The sequence below is a fragment of the Phoenix dactylifera genome, chromosome 5, assembly GCF_009389715.1.
Source record: "Phoenix dactylifera cultivar Barhee BC4 chromosome 5, palm_55x_up_171113_PBpolish2nd_filt_p, whole genome shotgun sequence".
Lineage (NCBI taxonomy): Eukaryota > Viridiplantae > Streptophyta > Magnoliopsida > Arecales > Arecaceae > Phoenix > Phoenix dactylifera.
In genome coordinates, this window is record NC_052396.1 from 10,103,607 (window position 1) to 10,121,968 (window position 18,362).

Genomic DNA, 18,362 nt, shown 5'->3' on the forward strand with positions numbered 1-18,362 from the left:
TCTGAATCTCCTCCACCGAGACCGGTCTGATCAACACTGCAGCCTCCTCCTCCGACACCCTCACCATCGGCGTCGGCAGCTCCGCTCGGCCCCCCTCTCCACACTGCTCCGTCCATCTCACTCTGAAGAAACACTCCACAATTCTCCGGATCATAACCGGGTCATCTGATAACTGGCCATCCTCACTCCTGATGACTCTGATCCTGTTCTGGTTCCTCCTGATTACCGTCGTCTGATGAAAGAACTTGATGTTATCCTTTAGATCTTTCAACCCTTCCTACAAGATCTATCGGGTCCCTGGCGGGTTGCAAAAGAAAGACAGCAAGGACAACCTCATCAGAAGATTTAGAGTAGAATTTGAAAGGCCAAGAAGGAAATGTAAATGAATTGATACGACCATAAGTTGTGTGTCACCCACTAGTTGTTTTTAAACTCTCGAGAATTCCCCGTTCAGACCTGATCTCACCCTGGTTTTTCGCTTGTAGGGAACCTTTAAACTTAGAAGGCAAATCGTCGTTCTTCTGAGTGCCCGTTACGGGCATTCCTGGGGACTCGGGTCACCGTTGATCTGTAACACTTTCAACGGAGTTTTCGTGGTGATCACATCGTCATCACGTTTCCCTGACGCCTCCATTAATAGTTCTTTAGAAAACATGGGCAACTCTCTTTTGCATGATATATATATGGGTATCACGTCATTGTATTCTTTGCACTAGCGATGTCCTTATTTCAATGATCTTAGCCAAATGATCTCCTTGGATTCTACTATATTGATGCCTTACTTGATCTCTCCAAAAAAGGGTGGGCATGTTAATGGAACCAAATAAATAATTCAACCTTATTAAACCTGGAAAGGAGTATTAAAAACTTAGATCAGGACGGAAGCCAACTGAAAGCCTGCTCGACGGGCCCTAAGTGTTTGTTCATTGCACCGTAGCTTCCAAACTAATGGGATGGTCCCTTCCCCTCCATGCTTAAGTCATCTCTCTGATGCTCTCCAAAGCAAGTACAACGCACATGCATGCAATGGATCACGTACGATTGCCAGATCCTATAAACACCATGCATCCCCACCTCTCCTTGTGCTCACCGATCTCTTTCTCATGGCCAAGCCCAATCACATCCCATTCTTCCTCCTGGCCTTCCTCCTCGTGTGCGATCCCTCCTCAATTCTCTTCAGCCGCGGCCAGCTCTTGCCCATAGTTGATGAACCAACAAGAGACAACATTAGCAAGGTTCCTATCTACATTGTCCACGTACTAAAGCCCGATGGCACCGACTTCCTCTCCGCTGAAGAGCAGGAAAACTGGTACAAGTCCTTCCTGCCCTCCACCCGCCTAGAAACTGGCGAGCCGCGGTTGGTCTACTCCTACACTCATGTGATGAGCGGATTCGCCGCGAGGCTAACCCCTGAGGAAGTCCGTGCCATGGAAGACATGGAGGGGTTCTTGCACGCCTACCCGGACCAGGAGTTTGAGCTCTTCACGACGTACACGCCGAGCTTGCTGGGGCTAAATGGGTGGCAGAGCCTCTGGCGGAACTCCAGTTACGGCGAAGGCGTGATCGTCGGGGTGATCGACAGCGGGATCCACCCCACCCACCTTTCATTCCAAGACAACGGAATGCCACCCCCGCCGCTAAAGTGGAGGGGCAGCTGTTATTTTAGCCGAGGGACCTGCAACAATAAGCTCATCGGGGCCATGGCATTTCGAGGTGGAGCCAACCCCTCGCCACTGGACGACATCGGCCATGGCACGCATGTGGCGAGCACGGTGGCAGGGAGCTTGGTCCCCGATGCCAACGTCCTCGGCCAAGCCTGGGGCAATGCGGTGGGCATCGCACCACGCGCTCACATTGCCGTTTACAAGGTCTTGTTCAATAATGTTGGCTCACAGAGTGATATCCTTGCCGGCATAAACCAAGCCATCGCCGATGGCGTCGATGTGCTCCAAATGTCCCTGGGCTTAGTCTCTCTCCCACTCTTCGAAAGTGTCAATCTAGGCTCTTTTGCAGCCATTCAGCGCGGAATAGTCCCTTGCGCTGCCGCCGGCAACTCGGGCCCGTACAGGAGCGTAATCGCCAACGATGCCCCCTGGGTCCTGACCGTCGGGGCGGCCACCACGGATCGAAGAATCGCAGCCACGGTGAAGCTTGGGGATGGCACGGAATTGAATGGCGAATCTGCTTACCAACCAAGTGGGCTCCTCAACCAAATGCCAATTGTGTATCCGGGAGACAATGGCATTAAGGACTACAAGGAGTGCAAAACACTGTATGGGATCAATGTCAGAGGTGCGATTGTCTTGTGTTGGGGGCAAGCGATTGGAGGAAATGCTGCCATGGGCCAGATAGTTAAGGCTGCCGGAGGGGCCGCCATGATCGTTATGAACGATCAGTTCCAAGCGCTCACCACTGCAGCGGAAACCCACGTCCTTCCGGCAGTCCATGTGAGCTCTCGAAATACTGGGAGGATTCTAAACTACATTTATTCAACACTCACACCGACGGCGACCATTGAATTCAAAGGGACGCTGTTCGGAGTCCGCCGGAACCCGGCGGTCGCTACCTTCTCCTCGAGAGGTCCGAGCTTGGTGAACGGCGGCATTATAAAGCCGGATATAATCGCGCCGGGTGTGAACATTCTTGCTGCATGGCCCGGCAACACCAACACCTTCAATTTCCTCAGCGGCACCTCCATGGCGACGCCGCATGTCTCGGGGATCGTTTCTTTACTCAAGAAGATCCATCCAGGATGGACACCGGCTGCGATCAAGTCGGCGATCATGACGACGGCATACACTCAAGATTTTAATGGGAATTTCATCGCCGACCAATTCCCTGATACCAACCCCCGTAGCAGCTACTTCGCTATGGGTGCGGGGCATGTGAATCCTGCAGCGGCAGCAGATCCAGGCCTTGTTTACGACATCGATGAAAGCGAGTATGTCGCCTATCTCTGTGGCACCGGATTTTCGAATAGACAAGTCACCATTATCGCCGGTCGTCGCATCAACTGTTTTACTCACGTCCAAATGACCGCAGAGCAACTGAACTACCCCTCTATCTCGCTGGCTCTAGGAGCCGGTGCAACAACGATCGTTAACAGGACGGTGACGAACGTAGGAGAGGCCAACTCGGTTTACTCGGTGCAGATTGATGAGCCTAGTGGTGCAGCAGTTGATGTTTCTACTAATCAGCTGTCTTTCTCTTATGTGGGTGAGAAGCAGAGCTATCTTATCCGGTTTAGAGCCAGAAACACCACTCCAACACCTGGTTCGGTCACCGAAGGACAGCTTTCATGGGTTTCAAACGAGCACGTTGTAAGAAGTCCCATCGCCGTCACCTTCGCATGACAAACAGCTTGGCCCCTGGCAAGTATCCTATGTGTGCGGACGGAAAAGCAATCATGCTTCTCATTGTATGCTAATAAATAAATAAACAAATATCACCATTGATGGCCTTTCAAATTATTTAAAAGTATTTATTCTTTCGAGGTTAGATTTTTTTTTTGGTGCTTCCTGCACCGTAGAGTGCTGTTAAATTCGAGATGGCCGCCGCATCACCTAGGGAGATGGATATGGCTGTTAAACGAGATGCGGTGGGTCACTTTGCGTTGCATGCCATACACGGCGTGTGGCTTTTGGATGTTTGGCAATTGGCCATCCGTGATTGGATTACATGGCAGCCATCTAGAGCTGTACATCTTTCTGATGTGCAAAACACGTACCATAGAGCATTTTGATTCTTTATCGAAGCAATATGGTTTTCAAATTGTTAAAAAATTATAGTGAAAGTGGAGCCTGCTTTAGCAGAGCTGGAAGTCGATGAAATGTAGGTTACAAGGGAAAGTCTAATGCAGCGACACTGCAGAGGGCTGTGCAGTATGGCTGCCATTAAAAGATAAAGGGTGATTAAAAAAAAAAAAAAAAAAGTCTACAAGAGCATGCCTATCGTACATCGTTTGATAGTCATTCATCTTTTAATGATAGCTATTTAAAAATGTACAGCACTGCGGTGCACGAGCTGCACTATATAAGATCCTAGTGGAAGTCTCCGAAGGAGGAGGAAAGAATATCAGCTAGGATAATTCAAAACAAAAGATCAACAAGTAGTGACTAGCCCAAAATAAGGTGAAAAGTGGTAGCTAGGTTCGCTTGTCTTCACGGAAGGTGGGTAGTGTTGGGGGAAAAATCCCAAGTCATACCGCCACGGAGGCGCTCGGCCAAAAAGCGCCGACCGAAAAGGCGCTCGGCCAAAGAGTGCCGACCAGAGAGCACCAACCAGAGGGGTGCTCGGCTAGAGAGCGCCGATCCGAAAAAATGCTCGGCTCAAGAGTGCCGACCGGAGCGCCAAGAGGCGCTCGGACCAACCAACACAACCAAGTAGGGATGCTCGGCTAGAAAGAGCCGACCAGAGGACACCGACCAGAAAAGCGCTCGATTAGAGGGCGCTGACTAGAGAGGAAAGAGCGCGAAATAAAGGCGCTCGGCTAGAAGGCGCTCGACCAAAGGGCGCCGACCAGAAGCATTAGAAGCGACCCCGCCACAGGGCGCCCCATTGGGCGACCAGCTCGGCTCGGCACCCCTGCCGAGCCGATTGCCTTGACCAAATGTTCAACTCCTGCCTAACCTCCTGAGGGACCTGACAACTCCACTACAACCTGCCGCTATCTCCAAGCCATCAAGGCATAAGATCTCCGCAGGTATTTGGCACGACCTGCCATTAATGCATGAGACCCCCTCAAGTCTCCGATGCACTCAGTCATTTAATGAACACGGCTCAAGACGATCTCCGGATCACTGAACCATCAAAGCGTATGGCTCTCCCTGACCGCCGGTTCACTTGGTAATAAATGCACTTACTATCCATGGACCTCGGGCCTACCATGGCCGGCGGTTCAACCACTCCAACAGGTCCGATCGACCGTGACAACTTCCTGGTTCCGGTCTGATTCGGCCTTATTTTCCACTACGCCATTAATGGGCCAAATCGTGCCCAATTATTATAAAAGAGAACAAACTCCCTGTCACCTCCCGGGCAACATAAAATCCTTCTATAAAAGGGAGCCTGGGAGGAAAGAAGGGGGGGACCGGGAACACAAGAAAACAGCACAGACACAATTGAGCACAATATTCTCTTCATCTTCTCCACATATCTCTTCCTTGCTCTCTCCACATATTTGCCCCCTCTGACTTAAGCATCGGAGGGCCGGCGCCGGGGAGCCCGGCCACCGGCTTTTTTGCAGGACAGGACAGGACGCACTCTCCCTCACTCGTTCACCCTCCAGGAGGACGCAGCCGGCCGGCGCACCGCCGTCCGCCCTCCCTGCGGCGGAGCTCCTCCTCCCCTGGCTCCGTGGCGGCCCCCGGGTCCAATTTCCAGCAACAGTTGGCGCTAGAGGAAGGGCCCGAGTCGCTGCCATGAAGCTAAGAAGCAAAGGGGCTTCCAACGCCTCTCGACGTCCTCCACCCAGTCCTGAACATTCTGTCCAAAACTCACCACCTCCGGCCGAGTCAGCACCTCAAGTTCGGCCGGAGCAGTTTGATGCCCTGGTGCGACAGGTGCAGGCCTTGGCCACCACTGTCCAAAACCTGCAACCTAGGGGCATCCCAACGGCATCACCTCCTTCGGCTCCAGTTCAACCGGAGCCTCCTACAAGCGGACTTCCCCTTCGAGGTCAGGACTCTCAAGTCCAGGCCTCCCTCTGGATAGAGCACCCAGTCAGAGGCCACGGAGGCTGGCCACAACCTTCAGAAGCTGAGTCGGTTCCGGGGCAACCTGCACCCGAACGAACCGCTGCAGCGATCCTCCAGAATGACGAACTCGACAAGAAGGTCGAGAAGCTGGAGCGCCAGATCCAGGCACTCCACGGGAGAAAATCAGGATGTGACGGCGACTTCGAGTTCACTACGAAGTCACCCTTCTCCCCGGAGATCGAAGATGAACCGGTTCCGCTACGGTTCAAGATGCCCCAGGTGGAGCCTTACAACGGCAAGGCTGATCCCCTTGACCACCTGGAAAGCTACCGGGTCTTAATGGCCCTACAAGGAGCCTCGGAGGCCATGATGTGCAAGGCTTTTCCGGCGACACTCCGAGGACCAGCCCGACTGTGGTTTACCGGGCTGAAGCCGAATACTGTCTCCTCCTTTGAGCAGCTCGGCAGACAGTTTGCTGGCAATTTTGCCGCCAGCCAGCCCCAGCGGCGGACATCCGACTCCCTCCTTGATGTCAAACAAAAGGAGGGAGAATCCTTCAAGGAGTATTTGGACCGGTTCACCGCCGCAACATGGGAGGTCCGGGAGCTTGACCAGTCAATCGCAATGTCAGCACTGAAGACTGGAGCCCGGTCCTACAAGTTCCTCTTCTCGATCGAAAAGAATTTTCCTGTGGACCTCCCCGAAATGCTCGCCCGGGCGCGGAAGTACGCCAAGGCTGAGGAAGCCGTGGCCGTTAGGCGGGGCGGGACCGAGCAGAACCCCAGAAAGAGACGCCGCGAGGAGCGCGGCCAGCCCAGAAGCCCGTCTCCGCGACGAGCCAAGAATCCGCCCCGCCCGAAGAGTCCACCCCGGTTGAGGGGACCGCCACAGCAGAGGTCACCACTCCGCCCGAAGTTCCAACTGCGGGCCCATGCACCCGAGGAGAGGTATGAAAAATACACTCCCCTCAATGCTCCTCGGGCTGAAATCCTCATGGAGATCGAGGGTCGGGATCGCATCCGGCTCCCACCTCCGAAACAAGATACCAGAATCCGTCGTGATTCCCGGAAGTATTGCCGTTTCCACCGGGATCACGGCCATGATACTGAGGATTGTTATCAGCTCCGAAACGAGATCGAAGCACTCATCCGCCGAGGGGTGCTCGATCGGTTTGTGCAAGGCCGGCGTGAAGAGAAGAAGCCAGCCGAAGGAGCCACACGGCCTGAAGGTTCAAATGCCAATAGGCCCATCGCCGGCGTCATCAACACCATCCAAGGCGGGGCCTCGGTTGGAGAAACTTCAGGAGAAGGAATCTCCTCAAAGCGCCTGCGCGCCTCTGAAGCCATCTCCTTTTCAGATGATGATCTAGAGGGAGTCGAAACTCCCCATGATGATGCCATGGTCATCTCCATGATCATAAACAAATTTGATGTAAAGCGTATCTTGGTCGATAATGGAAGCTCGGCGAATGTTTTGTATTATGGTGCCTATTGTAAAATGGGGATGACCAAAGAACAGCTACGGGGGATGAATGCTCCGTTAGTTGGATTTATTGGGGATTCAGTCCCAGTAGAGGGCGAGATTGACCTTCTGGTCACAGCTGGGCTCGCCCCCCGTGAAAGTACCGTGGGGATGAGCTTCCTCGTGATACGCCTTCCCTCAGTCCACAATGCCATCCTCGGAAGGCCAGGCCTCAACGCCCTCCGAGCAGTGGTCTCAACTCACCACTTGCTCATGCGGTTCCCCACCGGCCAGGGAGTCGGCGAAGTTCGAGGAGATCAAATGGTGGCAAGGCGATGCTACCTGGCGACCCACGAGGCAAAGCGACCAGCCGAGGTGCCTGTCCCAGCGACCGACCAGCCCTCGACTAAGATTCTGGAGGCACGGGTCAACCCTCAGAAAGAGCGGGTAGAGCCTGGTGAGTTATTAATTCAAGTTCCTTTACGAGAGATCTCTCCCGGGCTAACCGTGCAGATCGGCTCTGGCCTCAACGAGCATGAGAGGGGTCGCCTCGTCAATTTTCTACAAGACAACATGGATGTCTTCGCATGGTCGCCTGCAGACATGCCGGGGATAGACCCGGAGATCATGGTCCACCGGCTCCAAGTGAAGCCAACCAGCAAGCCCGTGCGACAAAAGAAACGAGGCGCTGCCCCTGAACGACAGCGAGCAGCAGCCGAGGAGGTCGGCAAGCTCCTTGAAGCCGGCTTCATCCGGGAGATATCCTACCCGGAATGGCTCGCCAACGTGGTCCTCGTCAAGAAAGCCAGCGGAAAGTGGCGCATGTGCGTGGACTACACCGACCTGAACAAAGCCTGCCCAAAGGACAGCTTCCCACTCCCCAGCATCGACCAGCTCGTGGACTCCACCTCAGGTCACGAGCTGCTGGCATTTATGGACGCCTTTTCCGGATATAACCAGATCCGCATGGCGCCAGAAGATGAGGAAAAGACAGCCTTCATCACCGACGGGGGAACTTACTGCTACAAAGTGATGCCGTTCGGTTTAAAAAATGCCGGGGCAACTTATCAAAGGCTGGTCAGCCGGATCTTCAAAAACCAGATAGGCCGAAACATGGAGGTCTATGTTGATGATATGCTGGTGAAAAGCAAGGTGGCACAAGACCATATAGCCGACCTCAATGAAGCCTTCTCCATACTCCGAAAGTACCAAATGAAGCTCAATCCAGCCAAATGTGCATTCGGAGTCACCTCCGGCAAATTCCTCGGCTTCATTATTACACAACGGGGAATCGAGGCCAACCCCAAAAAGATCTGAGCCCTCCAAGAGATGACACCTCCTAGGACGGTCAAGGAGGTACAACGGCTCACAGGCCGAGTGGCAGCCCTTGGGAGATTCATCTCCCGCTCGGCCGAGCGCTGCCTTTCATTCTTTACAGCCCTCAAGAAGCCGAAGAACTTTTTGTGGTCAGACGAGTGCCAGCAATCTTTTGAGGAGCTCAAGCATCTACTGGCTTCCCCTCCCCTGCTCACAAAGCCTCAACAGGGAGAGCTGCTTTATCTATATCTAGCCGTCTCCCCTGTAGCAGTAAGCTCGGTCCTGGTCCGAGAGGAGGGTAAACTTCAAAAGCCAGTATATTACACCAGCCGGGTCTTGAGGGACGCCGAGACCCGATACTCCAAGCTGGAGAAGACTGTCTATGCTCTGGTCATCTCAGCTCGGAGGCTCCGACCCTACTTCCAAGCTCATACAGTGGCTGTACTGACCGACCAGCCGGTCAAGCAAATCCTGCAAAGATCAGACCGTGCGGGCCGGATCACTAAATGGGCCGTCGAGCTCGGAGAATTCGACCTCGAGTACTGACCCAGACCGGCGATCAAAGCACAAGCGCTCGCAGACTTTATAGTCGAGTGCACCATACCGGACGAGGCCGAGCCCGAACCTGAGCCACCAACGGTTCTGACCCCGAGTTTGACATGGACTCTGCATGTCGATGGCTCTTCAAACTCGGGAGGTAGCGGAGCGGGACTTATCCTCACCAGCCCGGAAGGGGTGGTCGCTGAGCAAGCCTTGCGCCTCAAGTTTCCTGCTTCCAATAATATGGCGGAGTACGAAGCGCTTGTCGCCGGGCTCAAGCTAGCCAAAGAGCTAGGAGTAAAGGACTTGAAGGCCTTCAGTGATTCTCAGCTCGTCGTCAACCAAATTATGGGCAACTTTGAAGCCAGAGACCCGACCATGCAGAAGTATCTTCAGAAGGTACGGGATCTCGCCTCGACCCTGGACTCTTTTCACATTCAACATGTTATCAGGTCGGAGAATCTCAGGGCCGACCAGCTATCAAAGCTGGCGTCCTCTCGCATGAGCGAGCTTCCCAAGGAGGCAGTACTGGAGTACCTCCAAAAGCCCAGTACAGACGAGCCAGAGCAGACCCTCTGCACTGAGTTCGAGCCGAGCTGGAGGGACGAGCTCATCAACTATCTGCAAGATGAAGTCCTTCCCACTGATGAACAAGAAGCTCGCCGAATAAAGCGCTCCGCCACCCGGTACATACTATACGAGGGAAAGCTCTATCGGAGATCTTTCACATCTCCCCTCCTCAGATGCCTTCGCCCAACGGAGGCTGATTACGCCATGCGCGAGGTCCATGAAGGGATTTGTGGAAATCATCTGGGAGAGCGAGCATTGGCCCATAAAATTCTGCGCCAAGGATATTATTGGCCGACACTCCAGAAGGATGCTATGGACTTTGTCCAAAGATGTGACCGGTGCCAGAGGAACGCCAATGTCCAACGCCGGCCCTCGGCTCCCTTAACTTCAATCAGCTCCCCTTGGCCTTTTGCCCAGTGGGGAATTGACATCCTAGGGCCATTTCCACTGGCCACTGGGCAAAGGAAGTTCCTGGTCGTCTCCATCGACTATTTCACAAAATGGGTGGAAGCCGAGCCCCTTGCCCGGATCACCGAGCAGAAGATGCGGGATTTTGTTTGGAAGTCCATAATCTGCAGATTCGGGCTTTCCCGCATCCTCATCTCTGACAACGGTCGCCAGTTTGACAACATTCACTTCAGAGAATTCTGCTCCGAGCTTGGCATTGACCACCGCTTCACCTCGGTCGCGCACCCTCAGATAAACGGAGAAACCGAGGTAACTAACCGTACTATCTTGCAGGGTCTCAAAGCCAGGCTCGACAAATCCAAAGGACAATGGGTCGAAGACCTATACAATGTCCTGTGGGCTTACCGAACCACGTTCCGCGTCCCCACCGGTGAGACTCCCTTCAACCTGACATACGGGACGGAGGCTGTCATCCCACTGGAGATTGGGATTCCTTCTCCGAGAGTCGAGCATCACGACGCCAGCTCCAACTCTTTGCAGCTCAGAAGCAACCTTGACCTAGTCGAGGAAACGAGGGAGGCCGCCCGAGTTCGTATGGCGAGGTACCAGCAAAAAACAGCTCAGTACTACAACGCCAGGGTCAAAGTCAAATCTTTCAGACCAGGGAACCTTGTCCTCAGAAGAGCTAAGGCCTCCCGACCAACTGAGCAAGGGAAGCTGGCCCCAAACTGGGAAGGACCATACCGAGTCACGCGCATCCGCCGACTCGGAACTTACAAATTGGAGTCTCTAGATGGGACTCCCATTCCGCGGAGCTGGAGCTCTGAAAATCTCTGCGTGTACCACCAGTAGAACCCCAAGGGGTTTATTTCTCCTCCCCTGACCACGGTTGGGATGCCCCGATGTCTCGGGATGATGGGGGACTTACGAGGATTCCCTGAAGATGTTCGTGAGTTCGTGATACGCTCTCCATCGGCCAAAGAGCTCGGCTCGTTCTCCTACCCTGACCACGGTCAGGATGCCCTGTCACAACGGGATGCCCCGATCCGTCGGGATGGCTCGAGACATCGAGATACGGTCTTAAGTGACCGACGAGCTCGGCTCGTCCTCCATCGACTTCCACCGACGAGCTCGGCTCGTGCTCCATCGGCCAACGAGCTCGGCTCGTTCTCCTACCCTGACCACGGTCAGGATGCCCCGAGACGTCGGGATGCCCCGATCCGTCGGGATGCCCTGAGATGTCAGGATGCCCCAATATATTGGGATGCCCTGCCACAACGGGATGTCCCGATCCGTCGGGATGGCTCGAGACGTCGAGATACGGTCTTAAGTGACCGACGAGCTCGGCTCGTCCTCCATCGACTTCCACCGACGAGCTCGGCTCGTGCTCCATCGGCCAACGAGCTCGGCTCGTTCTCCTACCCTGACCACGGTCAGGATGCCCCGAGACGTCGGGATGCCCCGAGACGTCGGGATGCCCCGAGACGTCGGGATGCCCCGGCTATAGGGATGCTCGAGACGTCGAAATATGAGTTGCGGTCCTCTCTGACCAGACGAGCTCGGCTCGTTCTCCATCGACTTCCACCGACGAGCTCGGCTCGTGCTCCATCGGCCAACGAGCTCGGCTCGTTCTCCTACCCTGACCACGATCAGGATGTCCCGAGACGTCGGGATGCCCCGATCCGTCGGGATGGCTCGAGACGTCGAGATACGGTCTTAAGTGACCGACGAGCTCGGCTCGTCCTCCATCGACTTCCACCGACGAGCTCGGCTCGTGCTCCATCGGCCAACGAGCTCGGCTCGTTCTCCTACCCCGACCTTGGCCGAGATGCCTCGAGACGTTGAGATGCCCCGATTCTTCGGAATGCCCCGATACGTTGGGATGCGGTCTTCACTGACCAAGACGAGCTCGGCTCGTTCTCCACCGGCTTCAACCAACAAGCTCGGCTCGTTCTCCATCACCGGATTTCTCTGCCGACGTCCTTAAAGAACGGACCCCGAGCAGAGGAGCGTCTTCAGTCGCCTCGGCGCAAGGACGCACACGGTACAAGGTACCCATTTATTTAATGTTCTTACATTATCTTATCTATTCTTGGATCTCTACCGACGTCCTTAAAGAGCGGACCCCGAGCAGAGAAGCGTCTTCAGTCGCCTCGGCGCAAGGACGCACACGGTACAAGGTACCAATTTATTTAATGTTTTTACATTACCTTATCTATTCTTGGATCTCTGCCGACGTCCTCAAAGAACGGACCCCGAGCAGAGGAGCGTCTTCAGTCGCCTCGGCGCAAGGACGCACACGGTACAAGGTACCCATTTACTTAATGTTTCTACATTATCTGTTTTGAATTTCTCTGCCGACGTCCTCAAAGAGTGGACTCCGAGCAGAATGTTTTAGTCGCCTCGGCGTGAAACACTCACGATATCAACAAACTTGGTATAAACAGCCTGTTGAATCCCCGTCACGAGCTGACGAGCATTCGACCCACTCGTTGGAAAAGAATCCGGTTCGCCCCGGCAACCCGAGGCTCGGATTCGAAGTTCACTACGCTAAAAAATCTGTCCTAGCGGCCGCCCCAGGGCTTGGTCGAATTCTGGACTAGGCTCGAAAAAATTCTCCGAGCCCGAATCCCCTTGGTATAAGCATAAGCGTCGCTATACCACTGGTCGAAGGACCGAGCAATGGAGCTCGGCTAGCCAAACCTAAAACCAAACCCTGTGGCGGGTAAAGCTGAGGCCCTAGAGCCCATATCCTCGGAACCTAAAATGGATCCGAGCAGAGAAACTTGGACTATAACAGACGAGTTTCCAAAAAAGTATATTCATTTCAAAAAGCCCGTAGGCTGAGTACAAAAATTCGGGTTCGGCCCTTACAAGTATGGGGGGCCATCCCGACTTTACAAAATAACAAAAATTACATCAAGGCTCGAGCTCGACCACTTCGGCTTTGGCAGTATCGGGAGCGGTAGGCTCAGCAGTCGGGGCTTCAGTAGCCTCGGCAGCAATGGGAGTAGCCTCAGGGGCGGCTTCGGTCGCCTCGGCCGGACCTCCCTGGTCGGCCCCCGGAGTTTCTGCCTCCGCCTCCGGCCTCTCGACCCCTGCTCCCGGTTGGAGCAGGTTTACATCGAAATCCGGGAGAAGCCGCCGCAGTTGGTTGCGAAAGTCCCGGAAGCCCTGAATTAGCCCGTTCACGCCCTCCTCTGCTAGGAGGTCGTGAAACTCCTCCGACTCGCGGAAGAGCCTCACCGCGTTCTGGGCTTGCTCCCGAGCCTCGAGCTCCCGAGCCTCGTGGTATGCGGCCTTCCGCTCGAGGGTTTTTATTTCCCGCTCGAGCTCTAAGTGTCGGAGGCGGGCATTCCCCACCTCCTGCTCGCGGGAGGCCAACGCCAGCTCGGCTGCGGCCAAACGAGCCTCGGCGGCGCGCACTTCGGACCTTGTTAGTGTGTGCGCGCCCTTCTCTTCATCGAGCTCGGCGGTCAGAGCTCGAATTCTTTCCTCGGATGCTCCAATTCTCTCTTGGAGCACCTGACGTTCGGCCTCGGAGGCCTGGTACCTCGCCTCGGCGGCCAGGTACCTCGCCTGGGCCTCCTCGTAACCGCGCTGGCACCTCCGGGCCCGCTCCCGGTAGTCTTGGACTATGTGCATCAGCATTTTCGTCTTGTACAAGTGCTGTAAAAGAGACGAAAAGAAAAACATAAGGCGCTGCGAGTAAAATTTTTTTACAAATTACACAGATAAAAAATTTTACTTACCCGGACGGCGTTGCAGCGGGTAGCGTCTATGAAGGCATTGTAGCTCATGGACTGTATCGTGGCCCGGTCGGCCGGGAGCAGCGCGACCCGAAATACTTCGCGCGCCACTCGAGGGTTTTCGAGGGCTGAATCGCCCTCGAATACCGACCAGGTGAGCGCAAGAGGCACTCGCTCCCCCGAGCCTGATGGGCCCGGAAGGCCAGCATCGGCTGGCCTCGGCGGAGCCGACCCCGAGGCTCCCTGACTGCTCCCCGGCTCGGAGCTAGGGGGCTGGGGTCGGACAAGCGGCCGATCTGACTGCCGCACGACTGAGGCGGGGCGCGCAAGCGCGGGACCCGCAGGACTCCTCCCCTGGTCGGCAACTGGAGCGTCCTGCCGACCAGGAACTTGTGCCAGGGGCACCGGGCATGGGAGCACTGCTGAAGCTCCCCGGGAGCCCGAGCTCCTGGAATCCGCGCCTTTTCTCTGACCAGCACCGGGGTGCGCGGGGCGAGAAGGCCCCGCCTCGGAATGCGCGGGGCGAGAAGGACCCGCCTCGGCCACTGCTGTCGCCGGGGTCGCTGAGGTCGCCGAGACCTTCTGCTTCTTCCTCGGCTCGGTGGGCTCGCCCGAGAGCTCGGCTGCCCTCTTCTGGAAGCGGGCGTAGAGGACTTCGCTTTTAGTCACCATCTTTGCGATATCTGCAAAGGCGAACAAAATTAGAACATTAGAACAGTAAGGAAATAAAAAGAGACTAACTATCCTTACCGTGGGGACGTGCCGAGCTCAGGCCCACGTTCACCAGAGCATCCTCACATATGAGGCCGTTCAGCAAAATGCCGTCCCCGAGGCCGCGGATGGTGTCGATGATCCCCTGCTCACGTGGAGAAAGCTGGGGGGGTTTGTTGATGGACCTGAGCTGGGCCGGCCCCCACCTGGGGTCAAACCCCCAGGACCGTTCAGAACCTAAGAAGAAGAATTTCTTCTTCCAGTCATGAATGGACGAGGGGGCACCATGAAAGAGTGGCCGACCCGCCCGAAAGGCGATGTAGAGCCACTCACCGTCTTCCGGATTCGACTTAAAAATAAAAAGTCGCCGGAAAACGTTGACAGAGGTCGGAATCCCGTGCAGTAAGCACAGTGACAGGAAACCGATCACTGTCCTCCAGGCATTCGGAGCGAGTTGCGCCGGAACCAGCCGGCATACCATCAGCAACTCATTCACGAAGCCGTGAAGAGAAAATCGGAGACCGGCCCAGAGTGACTCTAGGTACACTCCAATCCGGCCTATCGGAGGATCGGTTACCCGATCCCCATGCCTGGTGGGTTCCAAATGAAACCCGTGAAGAGGGAAAAACCACTCTTCGGTCATTTCGACCTCCAGGACGCTCATGGTAGATACAACCTCACTGGGAAGAGAACCCATTGAGAGAGAGAGATTAAAAAGAAAAAGGAGAACCTGAGGAAGATGTCGGAGAAAAGAACTTCGGATTGTGAAAAGCTGGAGGAAGAAAAGTTGGAAGCAGAAGGCAATAGGAAGGGGACGAAGGGCCAGGGGAGAGTTTATATAAACCTCCCCAACGGCCCCGATCGGCAAAAAGAAAAGCCGCACCCCGTTAAGATGACCACACGTGTCGGTCCAAAAGACAGAACGACGCATTTAATTAGGGCTAACGCTTCGAACGCCGAAGCGCCCCATCGGATCGTGTGGCCCCATCATGAGCCTACGGCGCGAGGACGCCTCGCAAAAGGTGTCCCAATAATGAGGATTTTCGGAAAAGAAGAGACGCCGCCTATTAAAGGCATCTCGAAGCGTCCGATAATTCAAAATGCGCAATAAATTAAAATTTTCGGAATTCGTAACGGCCCAACTGAAGCTACTTCCCGCGCTCCAGCTGGTAGCCAACTGGAACTCGGAAGTTGGAGGATAGTGTTGGGGGAAAAACCCCAAGTCATACCGCCATGGAGGCGCTCGGCCAAAAAGCGCCGACCGGAAAGGCGCTCGGCCAAAGAGTGCCGACCAGAGAGCACCAACCAGAGGGGTGCTCGGCTAGAGAGCGCCGATCCGAAAAAATGCTCGGCCCAAGAGTGTCGACCGGAGCGCCAAGAGGCGCTCGGACCAACCAACACAACCAAGTAGGGATGCTCGGCTAGAAAGAGCCGACCAGAGGACGCCGACCAGAAAAGCGCTTGATTAGAGGGCGCTGACCAGAGAGGAAAGAGCGCGAAATAAAGGCGCTCGGCTAGAAGGCGCTCGGACCAACCAACACAACCAAGTAGGGATGCTCGGCTAGAAAGAGCCGACCAGAGGACGCCGACCAGAAAAGCGCTTGATTAGAGGGCGCTGACCAGAGAGGAAAGAGCGCGAAATAAAGGCGCTCGGCTAGAAGGCGCTCGACCAAAGGGCGCTGACCAGAAGCATTAGAAGCGACCCCGCCACAGGGCGCCCCATTGGGCGACCAGCTCGGCTCGGCACCCCTGCCGAGCCGATTGCCTTGACCAAATGTTCAACTCCTGCCTAACCCCCTGAGGGACCTGATAACTCCACTACAACCTGCCGCTATCTCCAAGCCATCAAGGCATAAGATCTCCGCAGGTATTTGGCACGACCTGCCATTAATGCATGAGACCCCCTCAAGTCTCCGATGCACTCAGTCATTTAATGAACACGGCTCAAGACGATCTCCGGATCACTGAACCATCAAAGCGTATGGCTCTCCCTGACCGCCGGTTCACTCGGTAATAAATGCACTTACCATCCATGGATCCCGGGCCTACCACGGCCGGCGGTTCAACTACTCCAACAGGTCCGATCGACCGTGACAACTCCCTGGTTCCGGTCTGATTCGGCCTTATTTTCCACTACGCCATTAATGGGCCAAATCGTGCCCAATTATTACAAAAGAGAACAAACTCCCTGTCACCTCCCGGGCAACATAAAATCCTTCTATAAAAGGGAGCCTGGGAGGAAAGAAGGGGGGACCGGGAACACAAGAAAACAGCACAGACACAATTGGGCACAATATTCTCTTCATCTTCTCCACATATCTCTTCCTTGCTCTCTCCACATATTTGCCCCCTCTGACTTAAGCATCGGAGGGCCGGCGCCGGAGAGCCCGGCCACCGGCTTTTTTGCAGGACAGGACAGGACACACTCTCCCTCACTCGTTCACCCTCCAGGAGGACGCAGCCGGCCGGCGCACCGCCGTCCGCCCTCCCTGCGGCGGAGCTCCTCCTCCCCTGGCTCCGTGGCGGCCCCCGGGTCCAATTTCCAGCAACAGGTAGATAGGAAAAAGAATGTAAGGGGCCAGAGGTCGCACGCTGTATCTTCCGATGCAAACGATATGCAGAAACACTATCATCGTGGAACCAAGCTACAATTACCGTTGAATCCTATCAAGACTAATGTCAGTTGCACCAAAATGGAACAAGGCAGTACAAAAGTCCCTCGCTAGCAGCATAGTAGAGAAAGGAATGGCACCAGCCATTAGGATTCATCCTTAGGTCTCCTTAGAATGCTGAAGCTTGCACAAGCAGAAGGTGGATGAACAGATCCATTAAAATTAATTCTGCAAGACTCCTTCTTACACTAACCTCTTTATCCTCTCCATAGAAATATGTCCCAATCTCTCATGCCATAATATAGAGGAATTTTTATCTATAAGGTTCCTTTTATTACCAACTATATACATAGACAAATAATTTTGCTCAAAATCGGAATCTAAATCAATTTTGAATTAATTATCAACCATAGTACCAGAACCAATAGGAATCTTATTTTTGAAAAGTCTCATTTCATTTTCAAAAAGAAAACCATATCCTTTTACAACTAGTCTAGACATAGAAACTAAATTCCTACTAATATCTAGAATATAAAAGGCATTAAATAATCTAAAGCATATCTCGATTGCAGAATTATCCTAAAAGTTTCAATTGCCACACCTCATGAACATCCTTTATTTCCTAAGTAGGCCCATTGTTCACTTGTTGTTAGTTTCCTTCTGTTAAGAAATCCCTGCATAGCATCGGTAAAAAAAGATTCATGACACACAAGAGATATAAGATTACCTCTCTTTTCAAGCCATTTGAGATAGTTTTGGCAGTCTTTCTTCACATGACTCCTTTTCTTACAAAAGAAACAGCTTACTTTATTGCCATCAAATTTTGGTGGCGCTTTATGCTCTCTTTTTGTATGCAGGCCATTCCTGCTTCTTTTGGCTTTTCTTTTATCATGAATAACCATGTGAGCACTTTCTGGTTGATTGTGCTTCATCATTATCTCTTTCTGAACACACATGGCCAATAGTTCATTTATAGACCAGTCTTCCTAATGTGTGTTATAAGAGATCTTGAATTGTCCATACTCAGATGGTAAGAAGTTCAGGATGAAGTGAACCAAGAATGGGTCAAATATCTGTATCTTTAAAGACTTAAGTTGTGCAGCTAAGTTTGTCATTTTCCTGATGTGCTCACGTATGCCCTTAGAGCTATTAAAAATTTTAGCTATGAATTTCAACATCAAGGTACTAGCCAAAGCTTTATCTGAATGAACAAATTGTTCTTCAATAACCTTCATAAAAGCTTTGAGCATTGTTGCTGGAAATTGGATCCGGGGGCAGCCGCGAACCGAGAGGGGAGG

The 18,362-nt window shown here is 53.8% G+C and overlaps 1 protein-coding gene across 1 annotated transcript; it reads left to right on the forward strand.

Moving 5' to 3' along the window:
* Positions 1-1,103: 1,103 nt before the first annotated feature.
* LOC103718609 (subtilisin-like protease 4) lies at positions 1,104-3,353 on the forward strand. Its single transcript, XM_008807516.3, has one exon. The coding sequence runs from the start codon at positions 1,104-1,106 to the stop codon at positions 3,351-3,353; it is 2,250 nt and encodes a 749-aa protein (XP_008805738.1).
* Positions 3,354-18,362: the final 15,009 nt, after the last annotated feature.